At 37.8% G+C, this 23,022-nt stretch overlaps 1 protein-coding gene across 6 annotated transcripts in view; it reads left to right on the top strand.

Moving 5' to 3' along the window:
• Positions 1-23,022, top strand: part of LOC122801016 (schwannomin-interacting protein 1) — a 1,488,345-nt gene that overhangs the window by 1,338,384 nt on the left and 126,939 nt on the right. For all 6 annotated transcript variants that reach the window (XM_044070470.1, XM_044070472.1, XM_044070469.1 and 3 more), the window contains one exon: positions 49-246. In XM_044070470.1, coding sequence (XP_043926405.1) covers positions 49-246 — 198 coding nt within the window. The remainder of the gene's footprint in view (positions 1-48; positions 247-23,022) is intronic.

Raw genomic sequence — 23,022 nt, 5'->3', positions numbered from 1 at the left:
GCATTGGACAAAGGATCTTATCACATTGTGTTTGTTGTTTCTTGATAGAGCAAACAGAGTTCTTCATACTCTGATAGGGATACAACCGAGGAAGAGTCTGAATCTCTGGATGACATGGACTTTGTTAGCAGACAAAAGAAACTACAAGCTGAAGCAAAGATGGCTTTAGCTATGGCAAAGCCAATGGCTAAAATGCAAGTAGAAGTGGAGAAACAGAACAGAAAGAAATCACCGGTAGCTGATCTTGTAAGTAATCTTCTTAAATAACAATGGTAAATGCCTATAATAATGTTTTCTTACACTGTTACAGAAAAACTTATGAGCTTTTAAAACTAATGAAAGAATGTCAGGTGGCAAGAACATCTGCAGCAATCATTTCTAGATAGATGGCTGCATTCAGTTACATTTGCATTACCAGTGAGGCATTATTCTAACAGGATGTCCCATGCCATCTAGTGCAGAGTATTAGCTATAAGACATAATATTGGCAAGATAATGCATGTCTACTGTCATGCTTAAGGGGGCAGTAAACAGGAAGATCTACCATTCATTGAATAGTAACTCCAGTTATAAATACAAATGAGTGAAACTCATCAAACTTACATCTGCTGGAATTATTTTTACATCATTTGGCTCATGTGTGAGATTTTGTGTGACCTGTTTTATCACTTTTCTTCTTTCCCACGGGAATGCAGTAAGTACACATAAACAAGTATGAAGGCAAAGTTCCCCATATTTGGAGTGGTGGTGGCAGTCTTGTAGGGGGCATGTTGTTTCCAAAAATTTCTTTAAACTTTTTTCATCCACATATTTAACAGATGCATTATGCAGCAAGTTTGTGTGCTCCAGTTCCAGTGTGGGCTTGGGTGGGGGGGACTGGCCAGTGGATCAGAGTAAACATGATGGCAAAAAAATGTTTGCTTAAAGCCTCCTGAGTAGAAAGCCATCCTGGTATTTTAGGTTTACCTTTATTCAATTTGAGTAATGGGAGCTTTTACAGTCAATAATGTAACATTTCATTTAATATTCTGTCTGTGCCCAGCTCTTCTTACTAGCAATTGCCTATTCTGGAGCTCTCAAGACGTACATGTCTCTGTGCTCCTGCCCACATGACATTGTGTGACAGCCCACGACATGATGTGATGCAGGGAAGGACCGGATGTATTTCTCTTGAGAACATGGTTCATAAGAGCACTTCACCATTAGTGGAAGGTAGCTGTAGGAGGTGTACTGAAGCCTCACTGAACGCTTCTACTGGTTGAATTCCTGTTTGATTGCACACACTTTTCCCCCTTTCTTTATGTTGATACAGTGGTATAACACTGGGGTATGCACAAAGGTAATTCTTCCTCTCTCTTTCCCTTACACCATAGCATACTGAGTGTGGGTGATAACATCGTAACCACTCTTTCTTCAAGGACTGGTCATTCTCCTTTACATTTGTTCCAGAAGCAGGCTTGTTTAGAATCTCAGCATTCAACTGTGACTGTCTTTGCTGCAGATTCACAACATAGATGGCCATTTGTCTGGCAGTGTGGGACAGTCAAAGCACTGAGCCATTGACAAATTTTACACTGTACTACTGGGTGATTCCCTCAGTGTCTACTTGTATAATGTACAACTTGGAATAATTCAATGTAAATAAGATAGACTGTGGTTCAGAGACATTATCAACATCAACAAGGATAACTGTGGTCTCATTATATTACTTCAGAGAAACTAATGGTCTGAATTTTTCATTTTGAAAAAGACTTGAATAAATGGAGCTGCACAGCAGAGATGTCATGCTCTACCTTCTGTTTTCTGAATACAAAATTAAAAAAAAATCATTAGGACTGACACACTTGAGGTTTTTGTTTTAAACCAAAGTGTGCTTGTAGCTTGGAGAACTAGAATTCACCACAGAGAAGTGTAAAGTAGAAAAGGCGTACACCTAGCAGACAGAGGTTTGGTATCCTAGTGAACAAAGAGCAGGGGTGCCGGAAGATGCTGAAGGCTGGGGTGGGTGGAAGTCCACGGAGGCACTTAGTAACCTAAAGAACATGGGTCATACAATGATGCTTCTGTTTACCGCAACTGGCAACTATGCTGGTATGTAGGAGCCAAGTATATTCACATACACACACACACACACACACACACACACACACACACACACACACACACACACACACACACACACACACACACACACACACACGCACGCACACACACACAAAACCATCAATTACAGTCACTTATATGACTGCACACCTTAAATATTAGTCTGAGATCAAGTAAGTGAACAAATTCATAAATAATGACCCAGAAATGTATCTCAGTTCATTGATATCAAAGACTAAACTCTAAGTCCAAACCACAAACCAGCCAGTGGAGACTTAACACCAGTATGGAATTTATTAGAAATTTAGCGTTGATTATAACATAAGACTTCTTCAGAACTCAATGAATACAAGCACAACTCTATCTAGACCAGGAAGAGGGTTATTTAAATTGAGTTGTGCTTGTATTCACTGAATTCTGAAGAAATCTTATGTTATAATCGAAGAAATTGTTCAGTTTCTAATAAATTCATTACTGCTGTTCAGTCTCCACTGGCTGGTTTCTTGGTTTGGACTTAGAGGTTAGTCTTTAGCTCTTAGTGTGTTTTTTGCTATGTCATTATTGATATCAGAACCATACAGTGCAACCCAGTGTAAATACCCTCACCCCTTTGAATTTCTTAGTTCAAGAGCAACAGACAGAGACACAAAAATCAGGAACAAATGTTACATATTTCTCTGATATAGCTAAAATGTTGCTAGAATAACAAGATTTGCATTAGCATGTATTTTCTGTAGGGTATAAAGACTGAAACTCACACATCTGTCATTTTTTAGATGCTGCAGTCCATAATAATTTACCAGAAAGCCATGAATTTTACAAGAACAGACCAAAATATCTGTCAACTTCTTTGCTCAAGAATTCTAGACAAAACCAAATGAATGGGGGGGCAAAAGACCTAAAGGGGCAAATTATCAATATTACGTACTTTTATTTATTTGTTTAACAGTTAAGCCTGCTGTACAAAGTGCCCCTGTTCAGGGGCTGCTCAAGAACACCATCTGACTGATATGATCACAGTCACACAGTCTGCAAATAGGGGGTGGAAGGATTCAAACTTTGTAATTTTGAGTACAGGAAGCATAATAGCTTAGAGCCTGAAAAGTTAACAGAGCAACAGGTGCTGCAAGAACAATCATTTTCTAAACAATAAGAACTGTGACACCCTGACTGGCATTATTGACTGTATGGAATTTACCAGACAAAAGAAGTCAGTGAAAGTCGGGTGGCTGGTGCAGAGGATTAAGGCCCCAAGCTCGTAGTGAGCTGCTTCCTGTAGTCAAGGGTACAGGGCTTGACAATGTCTACCTCCATCTGCCTACTGTGTTACTCCCAAACAGTGCTTCTAGGCTGACTCTGAAAAGTGGGCTTAATAACAGTTAAGATATAAAGATTAAGGCAAAATCAGAAAGTCATTTTCTGAATCATAAGAATTATGAATCTCTAATTACTAGCATTATTGACGTTGTAATTTTCAGTTCTTTACCAAAAATCCAACATAGTTGGATTGTTGTCTGGTCCAACTTCAGAGAGATAAATATGAAATGCATATAAGGGAGGTCAGCTATCACTCAGTGTCTCTTACACACACACACACACACACACACACACACACACATACACACACACAAGAATGGCAATGGTTCCTCTGTTGTTGAAAATATAGCATTTAGTATGTATACTGTCTTTTGCACCCATTATAACAGGAAAAAAATATGGCAATAGCATTTAAAAAAAGACCAAGTACCCTACTTCTGATTTTACTGGAATAAGCTCTGGGAAGTGTCTCACATTAGCTTGAACACTACAAATGCCAATGTCAAAACAAAAAAACAAATCAGAGCAGATGTTATAGCTCTGAAAAGCAGACTGGACGAGATAGTTGTTAGTGCAGCCACATTAGACTATTGGGCCCACTGAGGTGTGAGCCCTATTATACCCAAATGGCCTAAGGCTGGCCCTGAAAACCCATCCTGTTCTTGCCAGACCACCAAAGATAGCTACTTATATGCAGTGAAGATATATGCAATAGAAAGTGAAAGAAATTGCAGGCAGCCTATTGTCATCATACATGTACAAGCATACAATAATAGTTTTAAAAAGATTTTAGCAAACACATTATATTGTGTGACATTACCATGCAAGTGACTGCTGAATTACAAAAATCAAAGAACAGCAGAGATAGGTCACATTTATTCACAGATAGCCTCCATATCCATTAGTTACAGCTACAGTTTTGACTCTGTGCATCTCAGTTGTCCAAGTGTGATAAAAATAATAGTCACATTTACATTAATGCATAAGTTGGTTTTACAGAAATGCAAAGAAAAGTATTCAGTCTTAACATCACACAAATGCATACTAGTCCTGCAAAACTATATTAATGACTGTTTAAACTCTGCAAACAACAAGAGGGTCAATTATTTTCTTGCTCAGGCAGCCTCACCCATACCTCAAATCTTCTTTGCTGAAAAATAATGAAAGGAGCAAATGGCCAAAATTAGGGACACATTTTAAATATTGCACTTTTAAACTTAGAATGTTGCTAGAAAAGCAAGTTACACATTAGCATACATTTTCTGAAGAATATGAAATCTGAAACTCAAATATATGTCATTATTTTGTGCCTGTCATCTTCAGTGATTCACCAGAAAAACAAATTTTATGAGGAACAGGCCAAAAATGTGAGGCAAAAATCTGAACATTCAATGAAATTCTGAACAATTGGACAGGTATGCCCTCACCTAACAGTTATAGCCACTTTAGGGTGCACTTTGGACATATGATTGCACTAAAAATGATGGCCATGTAATGAGTTTTATCTTTGTTCCACAGCAGTAGTAGTAGCCCCACAAATTACTTCTAGTTGCTTCATACAAATCATAGTAATCCTGAAAGCCATAATACTGAGTACACAGCAGTCATTTTCCTCCACAGACTACCCAGCAATTATAGCAAATATGTGGGAACTTGGATGTTAGGCTGTTATAAAATAAAATAAAAATAAAATAAGCAACAGAGTAATGTTGTTCTTACATGTCTTATGTAGAATAGCAGATTCAACATTACCATGCATTTTCTGAAAGGCATGAAGTCTGAAACTTAAATGTCTTCCATTATTTTTGTGGTTGCAGCCTTCCATCATATAACAGGGAACCACAAGAGTTACATGGAACACACCAAAAATATGAGGCAAAATAATCTGGTAAAGCTGAGAGGTATGAATATCTGGCATACCTCTTAAATTTTGAAATCTCTGTGACATTTTGGACCATTGAATATAAAATAATCCATTATCCAACACAAAGCCTATCTGACAGAAGTATTGCCACCTTTATTTCAAAACAATTGCTTTCTTAGCTTTTCACTTCCTCAGCTCTCTGGTATGGCTCCTTCTGCAAGTTTCAGCCAACCACAGTGCATAGCTGATTTCACTGGACCTAACAGAGAACAGGTTTGGTCAATTCATATATTAAAAAAAAAAAAAAAAAAAAAAAAAGAGGTAACTGCAGCTTTGCTTGTTCATTCCTTATCCATTTGCTGACCTCAAGCCAAACCACACTTACAGAGTTACCAGGCTCACAATAGCAATACTGCATTTTCTTGTAGCCGAGCTGGGTGCTAAGGGCACAATCGATGATTCTGTTAAATTAGGGTCAAGTGGGCACCCCACCCCCACCCACCTCAGCCCATGTTTCCTGCGCCCTTGAGAAAAAAGAATAGCTGCACCAAGAACTGTCAGAGATGTTGGGTGGGCAGATTGGTCTGACGAGGGAGATGATTTTTCTGAACTATGATAGTGAATCGGAATTGCCTAGACATGATAAGGACTTGCTGTGTCTAATAATGGTGGCTGACAAAAAAGCAATTACTAGAAAATGGAAATCAAAATCTAAACCAACTATACTGGAAGCAGTAAATATAGTAACAGAGGTAGAACAACTGGAATTGAGATTTTACTAAAGGGTAGAAGCAAACTACATAGGAAAAAAGGGAATTGTGGGAACAATTCATACAAAGGAGGAATGAGGTTTAAAAGACAGCAGGACTTAAATGAGCTATTTAAAGTTTGAGTGAGAAAGATTGGGTAGATTATAAGTGATGCATAATATTTGCATCTGGGAGTGTGTCAGTATAGTTTGTGATGTAAAATGCTTGCAATTAGGATTGTGTCGGTGTGGTTTGTTTTCGTTTATATAAATGTATGATTGCTTATGTAGTAAGTGATGGTTAAATAAAGATGTTTCTTGTTTAAAAAAAGCAGGAATTGAATAATGTATGTAAATATTGCTTAGGTTATGTGATATATAGCAATATATGTGAAGTATAATGTTTATGTTAATATAGTTTGATTACTTTTATATGAATGTAATCTTGCCTGTGTCACACAAGTGATATTTCAATAAAGGTGTTTAAAAAAAAACAAAGAATGGTACTTAGTGCAGCAGTTGCAATCATATCTTATAACCTGTAGGTGGCAGTGCAGTGTACCAGCTAGCAGAAAGAAGGCTGCAGCAGAACTGATGTAAGAATCATTGCTTCAACATCTTTATCTTTAAATACTGTTTCTGGTATTTGTTTCTGCAGAAGGGTGTAAAAAAGAGGGCAAAGTGGTACAAAGTTATCATTATTATTATTATTATCATTATTGTTAGTATTATTAATATTATTATTTTTATTATTAACATTTATTTTTAGTATATTAACATTTATTTTTAGTATAATTTCCTTCATCTGATGTTAGCTCTCCTGGTGGTGTATACCATAGTCTATGAAATAGGTTAGATCAGACATTGTGTTCTGAACCAGTCAGAAGTCGCCCTTTATTTATCTATCTGCTTGAAACAGAATGTAATGATGTTTCTTCAAGCAATTCTGAATACTTTAAGATTTTCATGCCAGTGATCTTTCATTTTTTTTTTTTTTCAATAATTTTTATTTTTATTTTTACATTAATAAATGTCACAAATAAAAACCATCTTACAACATGACCGTGTGCATATATATATATATATATATATATATATATATATATATACATACACACATATATACATACATACATACACATACACACATGTACATATGTTATACATTGATGTCAAATACCACAGGATATAGGTCATACAACATATCTATTTACACTATGTACATAGATGCTTTCATTGTTAATTCCACAGTTATATAGACAGTATATACATTCGTAATATCCAAGTTATTATTTAATATCTGAACTTGTATGTGTTCTTTGGTTCCATTATAGTGTATTTCTAAGTTGCTGTGTGATGAATTATGCTAATATGATGTTAAAGGTTTGTTCCCAAATTTGTCTGGATTTCATGTTTTTGTTTCTTTTATCTATTACTATTTTATGAGCTAAAAGGTGTTGTATAGCTACTTGTTTAAAACCCTCCCAAGAGATATTTATCATATCTAGCCATTTAAAAGCTATATACAGTTTCATTAGTAGGAAAACTGTTAAAAGTGTATTTGCTTGTTTTCTTGGGATGTTGGTTGGGAGAATGTGCAACAGAGTGAATTCCCAAGTTAATGTTGATGTTTGATAACCCGTTTTTTGTAATTGTACCCTTGAGAGAGTTCCAGAGTTTATAGACACATTTACAGCTCCAGAATACATGGATTAAGTCAGCTATCTGGTCCTTACAGTGTGGGCAGAAAGGTGATTTTGATGTGTTAAATTTGTGTAGGATTGCAGGTGTAAAATAAGCATTATTATTGATCATGAGCTGAGTGTATGCTAACTTTTTGAGGGGTAGAATCTTCAGTGTTAGATTGATTGCCTGGCTTATTTGCTGATCATCTATGGATGGTTTAATTTTTCTCCAGTAGTTAGATAAGAGGAGGTCCTTCTGGTATTTGATTTCATTTATCATTTTATATGAATTGGTAATAGTTTTCTTTGTTGTGATAATAGTTTTCCAAAGCCTGCTACAAGTTTCTATGTCACTATTGGTCATAGTAATATTTTGGAGATAACTGGAACACAGTTCTTTGATTTGTTTTAGGATTATTATGTGTGATTTAGGGAGGTTTAAGTTGGTCCTCGTTTCTTGTATTGAACAGTTAAAGTAGGGATAAATATCTTGGATTGTTTTATCTTTCAGTCTGGGAAAAGAGACTAAGTCCAGCATCTTATTATTTATTTTTAAATTTGGGTTTTTATGAAGGGGTTGCAGTATTGTCATGGCATGTCTAAGGTTCAAGAATTGAAAGAGTTTTTAGACTAAGTTGATAGAATGTTTTAAGGGCTCTATAATGTTATAAGTTTGTATTTCTTTCTGCTTCAGGAATGGAAGTGCTTTGGGATTGAAACCTAGAGCTTTAATATATCTATAATATATTGTCACCCAGAGAGGAGACCACTTTTCCATTGACGGGTTATGTTCAGCTATTCTCAATATTCTGTTAGTGTTAATGATCGAATGGTACATTTTAAAATCTGGTAGATTTTGTCCTCCTTTGCTTTTGGGGAGTGTTAATTTTGGATTGGAGATTCTGTTTTTTTGGGGTTCCCATATAAATTTTGCTAGGAAGGTATGAATTTGTTTGAAGAATTTATTATGTATTGTTGTCTGTGATGTCATGAATATATACATTAATCTAGGTAAAATGTTCATTTTGATTATTGATACTTTGGCCAAGAATGGTAGTTTTAGGTTGTTCCAACTTTTGCAGTCTTGCATTATATTTTGCCATTTAAGCTTTACATTGTGTTGGTAGAAGTCTTTGTTACTCTGGAAAAAGGTGATTCCCAGGTATTTAGTTTTTTCTTTAATTTTTATTGTGTTTAACAGTGGTATTAGTGAGATGAGTTTGGGTGTTTTTAGGGGGAAAATATTAGTTTTATTAAGGTTGCCAGTGATCTTTCTGGTTAAGAGCCATTGTGCATTTTCAAGTTCTTTCAGGTGGCTTGTACCAAGGCTACATTCAGGATGTGAGTCTGATCAGTGAGGTGTCTGTAAAATGGTATTTGATCTCCCTGGAGTGAATAGACATGCCCTTTAGAGTTAAATGGGCAGAAGAGCGTGCTTTTTGGACTTTGGTGTATGCATACTAGTAGAAGTTTTAATTGTTGCATATTCATGGCACTAATATTTAGAGATGGTGTCATTTTATGATTGGACCATTCAAAATGTATGTTTTTTTTTGTGAAGTCTCAGATCCTTGCTGCTGCTAATAAATGTAGTACGAAACACAAACCAAGAAGCACAAATAATGAAGAAGGAAATCCAAGTACACCACGAGATAGGTAATCATGACAGCACATCCTTCAAGCCTGAATTACATCACTTCCTACAAATTAAACATAAAAAATTAGAAAAAATATTAGAAAAACATCAGATCTGTAAAAAATTAATAAAATTAAATAAAAATACTTAAAGTATATGTTCCGCTTTATGTAAACCCAACTGTATACAATACTAAAATTCAGGCTTGAAGGATGTGATGTCATGTTATCTGTGCTGGGTAGGGTATATAAGCCATTTGTTATTTATGTGCCTTATTCTGATGAAGTCAGAGTTGCTGACGAAAGCGCTTAATCGGACTTAGGTACTCCACACACCTATTGGTTTATTTAACCATCTCATGGTGCGCTGGGATTTCCTTCTTTGTGATCCTTGTTACTGCACCAGGTATATGTACTTTGTAGAGCATTTTGGCGGACCTTCGCATCTTTTATTGAAGTAATCATTTTACTCAATTTGCAATCCTTAGCATATTGGGTTATCCACAGGCCATTTCACATTTTCAACATTGAGAGTAATAGTTCAAAAAGTGCTCCCAGTACTGAGCTTTGTTGGGACAGGCAGGTAACCCTCACCTTGACTTGTTGAGTCCTGTAGTGGGAATTACATATGAATCGACATTGACTACTTTTAATTTGTAATTTATTACGTTATGTGGAACATTGTCCAGCTTTAGCAAGTTCAGTATAAGCAGTGCGTACACTTCACCAAGTGGTGCTGTTATCCCACCAAAGAATGCTGCAAGATTCAAAGACAAAATCACCCCCTAACAAACACATAGTCTTCCATATCTAGCAGAAAGAAGTCCCTTGTGTCATTCTGAAGTAATCAGTATTTGGTGGTTATTTGCTCCTTAAGTTCTTTCTTGTGTGTCATGATGGCTTAATATTGAATGCACAAATGTTTGAAGCCCGTAAAATCCATTTCAAAGGCTCAAACCACAAAATATTGAACACAAGGAAAAAAAAGCCCTTAAAACATGTTTTCTGCTCCCTGCTAATTATATGTATACTAAACGTGAGACTGCACAAAAGTGGGGTAAAAGGCAACTTCCTAATCCCTACCCTGCCACAACCTCGTAAAAAGTACCGACAAATAGCTTACAGTATGAAATGTGGTTTATATTTACAATTTATCCCTAGATAAACTTAAACTAAAAATTATAGTGTCACACATTAATATTTAAACATTCTTACTTTTATGGATATGGATTTACCCAACTAATTGAATCATCTTCCCATACAGATAAATCAACCAACAGACAGTCAGTCCTAGATTGGATACTGAGAAATAGCCCAGCCCAAGTTAGTTATTCAGGTTGTCTCCCTGACAGTCTGAGTGACCACCTATTCCTATTAAGACACCATATATCTCCAATAAAACCCCCCACTTTACATCAAACACAAAATAAAAAAAAAAACTTTAATGCTACTAGCTACATCTCAGCAATAAAATGTTGTAACTGGGGACCTCTCAAATGTCTAAACCTTGAAAAAGCTGTTAACTACTTCAATACCACTTTCTTAAACATCCTGTGCTCCACCTAGAATTATCAGAATCAAATCAAACCTTTCTCCATGGCTGAACAAAGAAATTAGATCCTTGCTTCATGCAAGAGGCAAAGCTTGGACCACTTGGCATAAAACAGGTTCCCATGACTCAAAGCAGGAATACCTAGAATTAAGAAACAAAGCCAAGAAAATGATAAAGATAGACAAGACTAACTACTACCATACTATTCAAACAAAATATCAGAATAATCCTAAAAAATTTTGATCTGCAATAAATAACATCCTCCAACTAGGAAAAACTGCCCCCCACCCCCCAGCACTGGAGATAACTGTGCAACCATAGCTACTCATTTCAACCAGTACTTTACTGAATTAATTTTAAAACTCACAAATTCCCAAACCACCTCCATCATCCTATACTGACCCAGATATTCTGATAAATCATAATGGCTTCACCCTGCGACCTGTCTGTGTGAGCATGATAAAAAGGCTGGTGAATAAACTAAAACCCACGTCTCCAGTTGCTGACCAACTCCCAGCCGAATTTCTAAAAATTGCCACTGAAGTAATAGCATACCCAGTAGCAATCCTCATTAATCGATCCATTTATAAAAAAGCGATTCCCAGCATCTGGAAAATTTCACAATAAAGGTGGCAACTCTAGGGAGCTAACAAACTGCCGCACTATTGCTATCCTGTCTCCCCTGTCCAAATTATTTGAAAGTTGTATACACACTCAAGTTATGGAATATCTTAATACTCATAATCTACTCTCAGACACTCAACATGGATTTAGGCCTTTTCGTAGCACCACTACTGCCCTCATGTCCTTTACTCACACAGCTAATGAGCACAGCAATAAGGGTAAATTAGTTTCTGCCATCTTTCTAGATCTTTACAAAGCTTTCTATATGGTAAACCACAACAAACTCATTACTGCTGTGCCTTAACTGAATCTTAGTCGATCCACAATTGCATGGTTTCAGAGTTACGTAACTGGGAGATGGCAGGCAGTTAAATGGCATCAGGAACTGTCTTTTCTTCTCCCTGTGACCCTAGGGTCCCACAAAGCTCTATTCTTGGACCTCTACTATTTTCTGTTTTCATTAACAACCTCCACACATCTACACTGCACTTAATAGTCGTCCAATACGCAGATGCCTCCACCCTAATCTGTGCATCATCTTCCGCCAAGTATTACAACAGCTTACTCAAACCGCCTTTCTCTCTGCAGAGAGGTGGCTCACCAACTGTCAACTAATACTAAGTCCTGATAAAACAAAACTACTTATTTTCCAGCCCACTTGACACACATCTGCCAACACCCCCTTCAACATCATTTCCTGCAACAACACTATTATACCCTCTGTCACACATAACACACTTCTAGGCATAGAGATTGATCACAACATGACATTTGATGTCCATATCTCACATACAATAAAAAAAGTGCATAAAAAATTAGGAACAATTTACAGAAATAAACAGTTCCTAACAGATACCAATAGAATCACTATAGCCCGTACCCATCTCACTCCTGTATGCCTCCCCAATCTTCACCAATCTTAGAAATTTCGATATAAATAAACTAGCTCGGTGCAGTAATAAGACTGCCAAATTTGCCACCAATAGCCCATATGAAACACATCACTGCACTCCCCTTAAACAACTCAACTGGCTCGAATTTCCACACCTACTACTCTACAAACAACTCCTACTAGCACATAAAATCCTTTACCTCTCCACAAAAACCCCAGCCTTACAACACTTATTAATACCATACAGTAGTATGAGGAACCTACACTCCAATAATAAGCTCCTTCTCAATGTAACCAAACCCAACAATACTCTGTTATCTCCCTGTACTCTCATGCAATAGCTAAACAATGGAATAACCCCCACCCCTGCCATCTCATCCACTACTTCTGTACTTTAAAAATTTGTTTAAAAAACACCTATCTACCACATGGCTCTGCAACTGAGACTGTCCAGGCTAGGACTGTTCTACTGTCTCCGTTCTTCAGATTCTGACTTCACACTATCTCAACTCTATCCACTCCTCCTTTCTCTATAAATCTAATACCACTCAGTGTATATTGTGTTCATCACTGAATTATACATGCATGTACCTTACCTTACATGGTATATATACCTATGCAGTAATTTGTCTGTCTCAGAATATTTTCTGTAACTGCAGTTTTATTTGTTTAGCTTCTTCTAATTGAGATTTGACTGTATTTTATAGTGTATATTATTAGATGTTAACTGTGGAGCTTTACTCCCCGGGCCTCCGCTGAAAAAGGACCTGTGTCCAGTCAGACTTTCCTGGTAAACAAATGTAAAATAAAATGAATAATAATAAATTTTAATAAAACATATATGATAGCTACAGTACCAACAACCCATACATTCAATATTGCAGATGTTTGAATAAAAACACCAACAGCCCATACATTCGATTTTCCAGACATTTGAATAAAAACACCAACAGTCCATACATTCAATATTCCAGACAACTGAAAAAGTAACTGTAAAACAAAAACACTGTGAATGCTCAGTCAAAAGCCAGAGAACCCACCATGATTTAGGAGTTGCACTGTTTTCTTTGTATGTCGACTCATCTGCTGCATGCATTGGTAGTTACTGGGAACATGATTTTTTTTCTCACACAGCTGTGTGCCATTACCATATGTGAATGCTTTTGTGTGGAGCACAGTATAATGTATTGTAGTGTAGAGCTGCTGATATGTTAAATGTGGAGTTTAGTCATAAATAACCATTGAAGACCGGGGCATACCCATATTGTTTTTTCCTTTGGTCAGTGCCAGTGTTTTAAGCTGGACAATAGTACTACCATGGCTTGTAAAGCACAACTCCATTTTTAAAATCAACCATTTATCACTCTTGCTAAACAAGCCACCATGTGTTTATTACCTTTAAACGGGAACACCCCAGTTAGTGGTGTTTGACACAATACTGGTTCCTGCATCAAATGAGCTACTGTACAGTATTTGTTGGCACCTGTTCTTTCGTGAAGACTGACTTTGACACTTTCCTCATCGTGTGACCTGCTGGTGGCATTTTCTTTTTGTCATTGTATGGGCTGTTTTAGCAGGACAAACCTGTCAAAATATGGCAACACCTTGCCTGCTTCACATATTGTGGTAATCATTGATAAGTACTCACCTCTAAATTTCATTGGGTGCTTCTCACAAAAGATCAATATTTTTCAGTATAATTGTAACGCTGTACTGTAGGTAGGTATACTGCAAAATTCATGTTTAAATGAGAGCTTTGATTTCTTCAATTATATTTCTTCTTTTTTCTTTTGGCTTGAGTCCCATATACCTGAACAGGTTCACCTGCCATTTCACAGTGTTGAACAGACATGTTGTTGTTGTTGTAATGCTGATAGTCTGCCTGTTATGACACATACCCTGTTCATACCACAGATTTATAGGTATAATTAATGTAAAATGACCTGACCATTTGTCTTTGTCAAGGCAGTACATTGTGCCTTTTATTTCATACCTTGCCTGAATAACTGAAATCTGCATGCGAAATGTTACAGAAAGGTTTTTTTTTTGTATTAATTTTGTGTCCATCAGCAAACTTCTCCTTTTTTCTTCCATGTTGGTTGACAGCAAATATTTCACACACATGCTGGTGTGCTAGTTAAGCAGAACAGCTTTGCTTGCCTGTCTTACGCTGTCTGTACTAGTTCTAGCAGCTCTTTCTTACAAGATGTGTAAATAACAGTGCAGCTGTCCATCTGCAACTGACGCTTTCTTCTTTGTGCAGATGCTACCATCTTTCCATACTGACTATCACTTACGTGAGTCAGTGTTCACAGTGTTTAGAAAAGTGTTAATTCCACAGTTACAAGGTGCTTTTTCCAACTTTCTTGCAGCTGGGATGTTCTTCAAAGTACTGCTGATGGGTGAAATTTTCACCCAACAGGACATCTTCTGCCTGCTGCCATGAATGAGAAAAGATAAGAACATCACATGCTTTAAGTTTGCAAAACTACCAGATAAAGTAATTGTCACACAGTGCCATTAAATATGAATAATGGGACATTAAACTTCACATGTAAGGAAAATCTTCTACTGATTTTACTGTGTTCAAACTGTTGGTTATAGTATCATTTACTTGCAGTGTATCAAATAAGTAAATGATGTTTCATTTCATAGATTTTTTTATTATTATTTTAAACATTTTGCAGGCCTGATCTCAGCACCTAACAGCTGCTGTGTTCTCCCAGAGTAACACCTATGCTAAAACAATGAAACAACTACCAACCAGCCCTCTTCCCTTCTTCTTCTTAGTGCAGCCTTTGTTTCTGAGTTTCTTAAGTGATCCGTTGTTTTGCAGAAACATACCAGGTGCTGTGTATTTGTCTATCTGCATGTGTGTACATGTGCATGCATGTGTAGTGACATGAGTACATGAGGCTGCATGTGTGTGTGTGTGTATACCTAAATAGACATACTTGTCAAGTTGTTTGTTTCAGACTTCCAATCCTGCAATGAAAGCATCTAAAAAACGTATGCATTAAAACTGCATATCCTAGCCTTCAAAATCTGATTCAAGGATGAATGAATGAATGAATGTATAACCATGAGATCTTTGAATAATTACCAGTATTTACACGAAATACATTTTAATGTGAACTTGTCTAAATGCATGATTAAGGCTGTGAATTGCTAGCAAGCTTGAGTTTGTACTGATTTCCTGGTTCCCAGTTTGTTTCCAGTGTGATTCAGAGAAAGTCACTTACATTCAGAGCTTTTTACCTCCTCTGAATAAAGGCAGCTTTGCCTAAGTTCACCCATATAAATATATAATAAAAAAAAATCAATTGAAAGATTTATTTCTATTATTTCTGCCCCCAATTTTTACTCCTTACTTAGAGATCATACTTCTGCAGTGGTATTTTAATTCCTCAGAAACTATTATTAAAAAAAAAAAAAGTGAATATATCTGAGCAATTTTTTTGCTAGACATAGAACCAGATTAGCACAAATAATGCAGTAATTCAGGCTTCAAGTTAAATTCCAAAGGAATGTCAGGAAATTAGCTACCCAGCCATGGGGGAATAACAGGTTGTCATCTTCACTGGGAATGCACAAGCCAGTGCATTTCTTCGTGCCGGTCCCAAGCCCAGATAAATGGGGAGGGTTGTGTCAGGAAGGGCATCCGGTGTAAAATTTTGCCAAATCATACATATGCACAACAGTACAGATATACATACCGGATCGGCCGAGGCCCGGGTTAACAACGACCGCCACCAGTACTGTTGGCCAACAGGGTGCTTGCAGAAATTGGGCTACTGTTGGCCAAAGGAGGAGAAGAGGAGGAAGGCTAGGACTGTGATAGTGAGGGTCGGAACTTTGAATGTTGGCAGTATGACTGGTATAGGGAGAGAGCTAGCTGATATGATGGACAGAAGGAAGGCTGGTATATTGTATGTGCAAGAGACCAGATGGAAGGGGAGCAAGGCTAGGTGTATCTGAGGTGGGTTCAAATTGTTTTATCATGGTGTGGATGGGAGGTGAAATGGCGTAGGGTATCCTGAAGGAACAGTATGCTAAGAGTGTTTTGGAGGTGAAAAGAGTGATGGATAGAGTGATGTTTATGAAGCTGGAAATTGATGGTGTAATGATGAATGTTGTTAGTGCATATGCTGCACAAGTTAGGTGTGCAATGGATGAGAAAGAAAAATTTTGGAGTGAGTTGGATGAAGTGGCGATGACTGTACCCAAGGGTGAGAGAGTGGTGATTGGAACAGATTTCAATGGGCATGTTGGTGAAGGGAACAGAGGGGATGAGGAAGTGATGGGTAGGTATGGTGTTAATCAAAGGAATGCAGAAGGTCAGATGGTAGTGGATTTTGCAAAAAGGATGGACATGGCTATGGTGAATACATATTTTAACAAGTGGAGGAAGATGCACACAGGTGGATTATATCTTATGTAAAAGGGCCAGTCTGAAGGAGATTGGAGACTGTAAAGTGGTGGCAGGGGAAATTGTAGTTTGGCAGCATAGGATGGTGGTTTGTAGGATGACATTGGTGATCAAGAAGAGGAGGAGTGTGAGGGCAGCACAACGGATCAAATGGTGGAAATTGAAAAAGGGTAATTGTGAGGTGGATTTTAAGGAAGAGTTAAGACAGGCAGTGGGTGGCAGTGAAGAGTTACCAAATAGCTGGGTAACTACAGCAGAGCTAGTAAGGAAGATGGCATGAAATGTGCTTGGTGTGACATCTGGAAAGAGGAAGGAGGACAAGGAGACCCGGTGGTGGAATGAGAAAGTACAGGAGAGTATACAGAGAAAGAGGTTGGCGAAGAATAAGTGGGATTGTCAGAGAGATGAAGAAAGTAGACAGGAGTATAAGGAGTTGAGGTGCATGGCAAAGAGAGAGGTGGCAAAGGCTAAGGATAAGGTGTATGAAGAGTTGTATGAAAGGTTGGACACTAAGGAAGGAGAAAAGGACCTCTACCGATTGGCTACACAGAGGGACCGATCTAGTAAAGATGTGCATCAGGTAAGGGTGATAAAGGATAATGAGGGAAACGTACTCACAAACGAGGAGCACGTGTTCAGCAGATGGAAAGAGTACTTTGAGGGGCTGATGAATGAAGAGAATGAGTGGGAGAGAAGGTTGGATGATGTGCGGATAGTGAATCATGAAGTGCAGTGGATTAGCAAGGAGGAAGTAAGGACAGCTATGAAGAAGATGACGAATGGAAAGGCTGTTGGTCCAGATGATATACCTGTGGAAGCATGGAGGTGTTTAGGTGAAATGGCAGTGGACTTTTTAACTCGATTGTGTAATGAAATCCTGGAAAGTGAAAGGATGCCTGAGGAATGGAGAAAAAGTGTTTTGGTACTGATTTTTAAGAATAAGGGTGATGTGCAGAGCTGTAGTAACTACAGAGGGATTAAACTGATCAGTCACAGCATGAAGTTATGGGAAAGAGTAGTGGAAGCTAGGTTAAGAAGGGAGGTGATGATTAGTGATCAGCAGTATGGTTTTTATGCCAGGAAAGAGCACTACAAATGCGATGTTTGCTCTGAGAGTGTTGATGGAGAAGTACAGAGAGGGTCAGAAGGTGTTGCATTGTGTCTTTGTTGACTTAGAGAAAACATATGACAGGGTGCCTAGAGAGGAGTTGTGGTATTGTATGAGGAAGTTGGGAGTGTCAGAGAAGTATGTATGAGTGGTACAGGATATGTACGAGGGTAGTGTGACAGCGGTGAGGTCTGCGGTGGGAGTGACAGATACGTTTAAGGTGGAGGCAGGATTACATCAAGGATCAGCTCTGAGTTCTTTCTTATTTGCAGTGGTGATGGACAGGTTGACAGACGAGATCAGACAGGAGTCTCCATGGACTATGATGTTTGCAGATGACATTGTGATCTGTAGTGAAAATAGGGAACAGGTGGAGGAGACCCTGGAGAGGTGGAGATATGCCCTAGAGAGAAGAAGAATGAAGGTCAGCAGAAATAAGACAGAATATATGTGTGTGAATGAGAGGGAGGATAGAGAAATGGTGAAGATGCAGGGTGTAGAGGTGGCGAAGGTGGATGTGTTTAAATACTTGGGATCAGCAGTTCAGAGTAATGGTGAGTGTGGAAGAGAGGTGAAGAAGAGAGTACAGGCAGGATGGAGTGGGTGGAGAAGAGTGTCAGGAGTGATTTGTGACAGACGAGTACAAGTAAGAGTGAAAGGGAAGGTCTACAAGAGGGTAGTGAGACCAGCTATATTATATGGGTTGGAGACGTTGGCATTGACAAAAAGGCAGGAGTCAGAGCTGGACATGGCAGAGTTAAAGATGTTAAGATTTGCAATGGGTGTGACGAGGGTGTACAGGATTAGGAATAAGTATATTAGAGGGTCAGCCCAGGTTGGAAAGTTTGGAGACAAAGCCAGAGAGGCAAGATTACATTGGTTTGGACACATGCTAAGGAGGGATGAAGGGTATATTTGGAAAAAGATGCTAAGGATGAAGCTGCTAGGTAACAGGAAAAGAGGAAGGCCTAAGATAATGTTTATAGCTGTGGTGAGAGAGGACATGCAGGTGGTTGGTGTGACAGAGCAAGATGCAGAGGACAGGAAGAAATGGAAACAGATGATCTACTGTGGCGACCCCTAACGGGAGCAGCTGAAAGAAGAAGAAGATCTTTGGAGTTTTATGTTCATCATGCCCCATTTGATGTCCACATTGGTGTTCATGAGCATTATTACCAGTAAACCTCTGAACCGTCCAGGATTTTGCAGAATATCCATATTTGCCAAATATATGTGGCCTCTTTTTCATAGAATTTGTGGTTTTCTGGCAAATTATTGAGGATTTAAGTCACTAAAGTGTGACATACATCTGAGTTTCAGACTTTATATATTTCAGAAAATGCATAGCAAAGCAAAAAGAGCAGTATTTAAAATCTGTCCCTGGTTTTGGGCCTTTGTCCCCCATTATTTTTGGCCAGAAATATTACACTAAGAAGTTGATAGATATGCCAGAGATGCACAGATGATTGCACCTTATTTTAGCAGTATAATGTTTGCTTTATTTTATTATAGTTTATTTATAAGTGACCTGGACTACAGGGAGCGTTTTTCAGCTATGACTTTATTATATATATCAAATCAGTAAAATAAAACATTTTTGGTGTGTGACTTGTTAGAGTACAGAGACTGATATGGGTGTTTGACAAGGCTCTGCATCTGTTTCTCCTCAGCAGCTGCCAAAACTGTTACTTTTTTTTATTTTATAATACTTATTTTTCAATTTGTCATCAGGCAGTTGCTGAGGTGAATTGTGAATTCCTCTTCCAAGGCTAGGGACATAGATGCTTTGCTCTTGTGAGTGGTTGCAGTTGTTTTTTGGTTTATGTGCTGTTGAAATGCAGTGCCCAGTTTAATTGCTTGACCAAAATATGTAACTTTGCCTCTTTAGCAACTGCCAACACTTACAGTTTTATTTGTTTTTTAACTAACTTTTTCTTCCTGCAGTTGCTGGGGTGAATTGTGCAGTGAGTAGTTCCTGTTTCTATAGAGATAAATACTTTGTTCTTGTGAGTGGTTGTTTTTGGTATATGTGTTGTGGGAATGCATTGCTTTTTGTCCAGAATATGTAACTAGCTCCTTAATGGCTGCAAAACTGTTACACTTTACTTTTTCAGTTTGTCATCTTGCACTTGCTGGGTGAGTTGTGTTGTAAGTGATTCCCATCCACGGCTTAGGGCATCAATACATTGTTCTTGTAGCAGTTGCTTATGTTTGTGTGTGTGTGTGTGTGTGTGTGTGTGTGTGTGTGTGTGTGTGTGTGTGTGTGTGTGTGTGTGTGTGTGTGTGTCCTGCCTTATTGGAATGCAGAGACTGATGTAGCTACCTGCTAAAGCTGTTACGTTTCCTTCACTTCAGTTTACCGTCATGCACTTCCTGAGCTGAATAGTGCAGTTATTTGATCCTTGACCTCAGAGATGTAACTAATCATGCCCTTGCAAGTGGTTTAGTACATCATGCATGATGCAAAGTATGTGACAAGTGCAGTAGCAAGACCTTACTGTTGTTTCTTTTAAGTCAGTTCTTTAGTTTTTGAATAATGTTTTTACTCTGTGGGATTTTTCTTTTATCTCTGTTTGCACAGCTGAGCTGACTGCTTTTATCTTTTTATGGCTTTTTCATTTATTGTGTCAGACAATTAAAAGTTTCCATGTAAAGTTTCCACGTGTTTTGAATACTTTTTCAGGATACTTTGTCCTAACAACATCAACTGAATTGTTTTATCTCTGCGTTAGATTTTGATAGGGCATATTTCATCAGCCTTAATGTATCAATAACTGTTCTTACTGGTGCAAATGGAAAAGCTTGCAGTGTTACATAGCCTTTTTCTTATATTCAGATTTAATTTTTTGCTCAATTATAACATTGATTATAGGCAGAACTTTGGGCATGCCGTATTTTTTCCCTGTTGATTTTCAACTAGCCAAATATTTGTATAAAGAGCTGTTTATGTGTTTTATTTGCTACGTGTAAGTTAACAAATACTTTAGAACAATTATCAGTTTTAGCACACAAGTGATCAGACAGTTTGGTGCTTTAACCTTGTTCTCACATGTCACTATCACTGCTGTGTTTCAGTTCAATACTATGAGCAGGGGATACTGCATTCTTAACCATCGTGTTATTTTGGTAGTTAGAACAGTTTTTATTAAGCGTTTTCTCCTGCCTGATATCTGACTCTTGTTTTCCAACATCTGAGGTTACAGGTAGGATGATTGGAGAGGAGAGGTTTCTTTTTCATGAATCAGAGATAGCACAAAATTGTTTTCTACATGTGTGCAGCTACAACTCTAATTAAATTGTTGGATAATTGAGAAAGTTACTTAACCAGGCAGTACTTCGGGATCAGTCCTGAAATTACTACAATATATAGATTATGTTACAGTTGTCTTCCTCTGCTTCTCAGAGTAAAGTCTTTTTCCCACCATTAATGGCTATCACACACTGCATCACCACATTACATACTCTGCACTTCCTCAAAGCACATACCGCCCTACTGAAAAATATTTTTATTGCATCACAACATGTCACAAAGAGCACTTACTAGTGTTCTCTCAAATATTTGATCTGCAGTACAATGTTTACAGGCAGGTGTGCAACAAAGATTCTGATCTTTCATCATATAAAACTCTAGCCTAGTTATGATTAATGGCTGTGCAGTTGCCCAGTTGTAATTAATGCCTGTGCAGTTGCCCAGTTATGACTAATGTCAGTGCAGTTGCCCAGTTGTGACTAATGCCTGTGCAGTTGCCCAGTTGTGACTAATGCCTGTGCAGTTTCCTGGTGCAGATGCTTGCATTTTGTCACAACTGTAATGATAGTTTTATCCACTTTAAAAGGCTGGCACACATGCATACTTCCATCTGATATTTTTCAAGGTTGCCTTGCATATTCCAATAAACACCCACTGAGATTTATTTATTTATTTCTTTTGTTAGTAACTCCCTATGCCATCCCACAGAATCACCACCATATTTATTCCACACTACAGGCAGGAGCTGAACTGTAGCATGGTTGTATTGCAGATAGCCATTGTAGGGTTTATATTTCAAGAAATGAGAATCTTCTCCATGCACATATATTTGCAAGTATATGGAGTGGGCATGCAGTCAGTAAAGGCATGTCACTCACTCATTCTGGTTTTGTAACCCCTCAAAGTAGTCCACTCTTTTAAGATAACATGTCCCAGTAAGTCACCAGTCTCAGAGATATGTTGATGGACTTATATCACCAAGGTTTGTCTCCCACCTTTTCCCATCAGGAAGAGGTGAACATGCTAAACCTTATCATTCCTTTCTCACCACAGCCCCCCTCCCATTTCCTAGGTGGATAATTAATTTTAGCCATCTGGATAGCACTCATGTCTTTGAGTCACTACAAACTGAAGCAAACTCAAAAATGATGTATATTTATAGATATTTCTTGCCCTGCTGCCACTCCAGAAAGTTCATATCCTGAAATGTCACATTATGTCCACTTGCATGGCGAATGGCCTGACCTGTTTGATTTTATTCAGGAGTACACAAAACTCTGTAGTTTCTTTGTTCCCTCCTTGCACACAAAAAGCAATCTTCCGGTTAAGCAATAATGTATAGATAACTTGTCTGCATAAATCTGTGTCTAATAATTGTGTGCCTTTAAAACCATATCCATAAACTGAGTGACTTGCCTGGATAAGGAACAAATGTTAATAATGAGGTCCCTGATTTGTATGCAAATGTTTCCAGCAAATAGGAAAATAGTATATGTTAATTCAAATTCTAATAGTTCCTGTACGGATTCTGTTTTGGATCCTGCTTAGCAAAAATAAATAAATAAATAAACAAACACATAAGTAAACATCAAATGCTAGCACTGCTTGGGTAATATTGCCATTGTACTGACAAATTACAGGTGCCTGGCATTCACTGGTAACTAGACATATTGTCAGATTTATTTAGAAATGTTACATTTTCAGTCATTTTAATTTTAATTTGACAACACAGTGTTTTAAAAGACTATTTGGTGCTTTTTCTGTTCTTTCTAACTCAATCTTTTTACCTTATGCAGTGGGTCTGCCAAGTAGAAA

Source organism: Protopterus annectens, chromosome 4.part1, assembly GCF_019279795.1.
Source record: "Protopterus annectens isolate FY-2018-M chromosome 4.part1, PAN1.0, whole genome shotgun sequence".
In the NCBI taxonomy this organism is placed as follows: domain Eukaryota; kingdom Metazoa; phylum Chordata; order Ceratodontiformes; family Protopteridae; genus Protopterus; species Protopterus annectens.
Note: the sequence above shows the minus strand (reverse complement) of the source record. Positions and strands in the feature narration are given on the sequence as shown.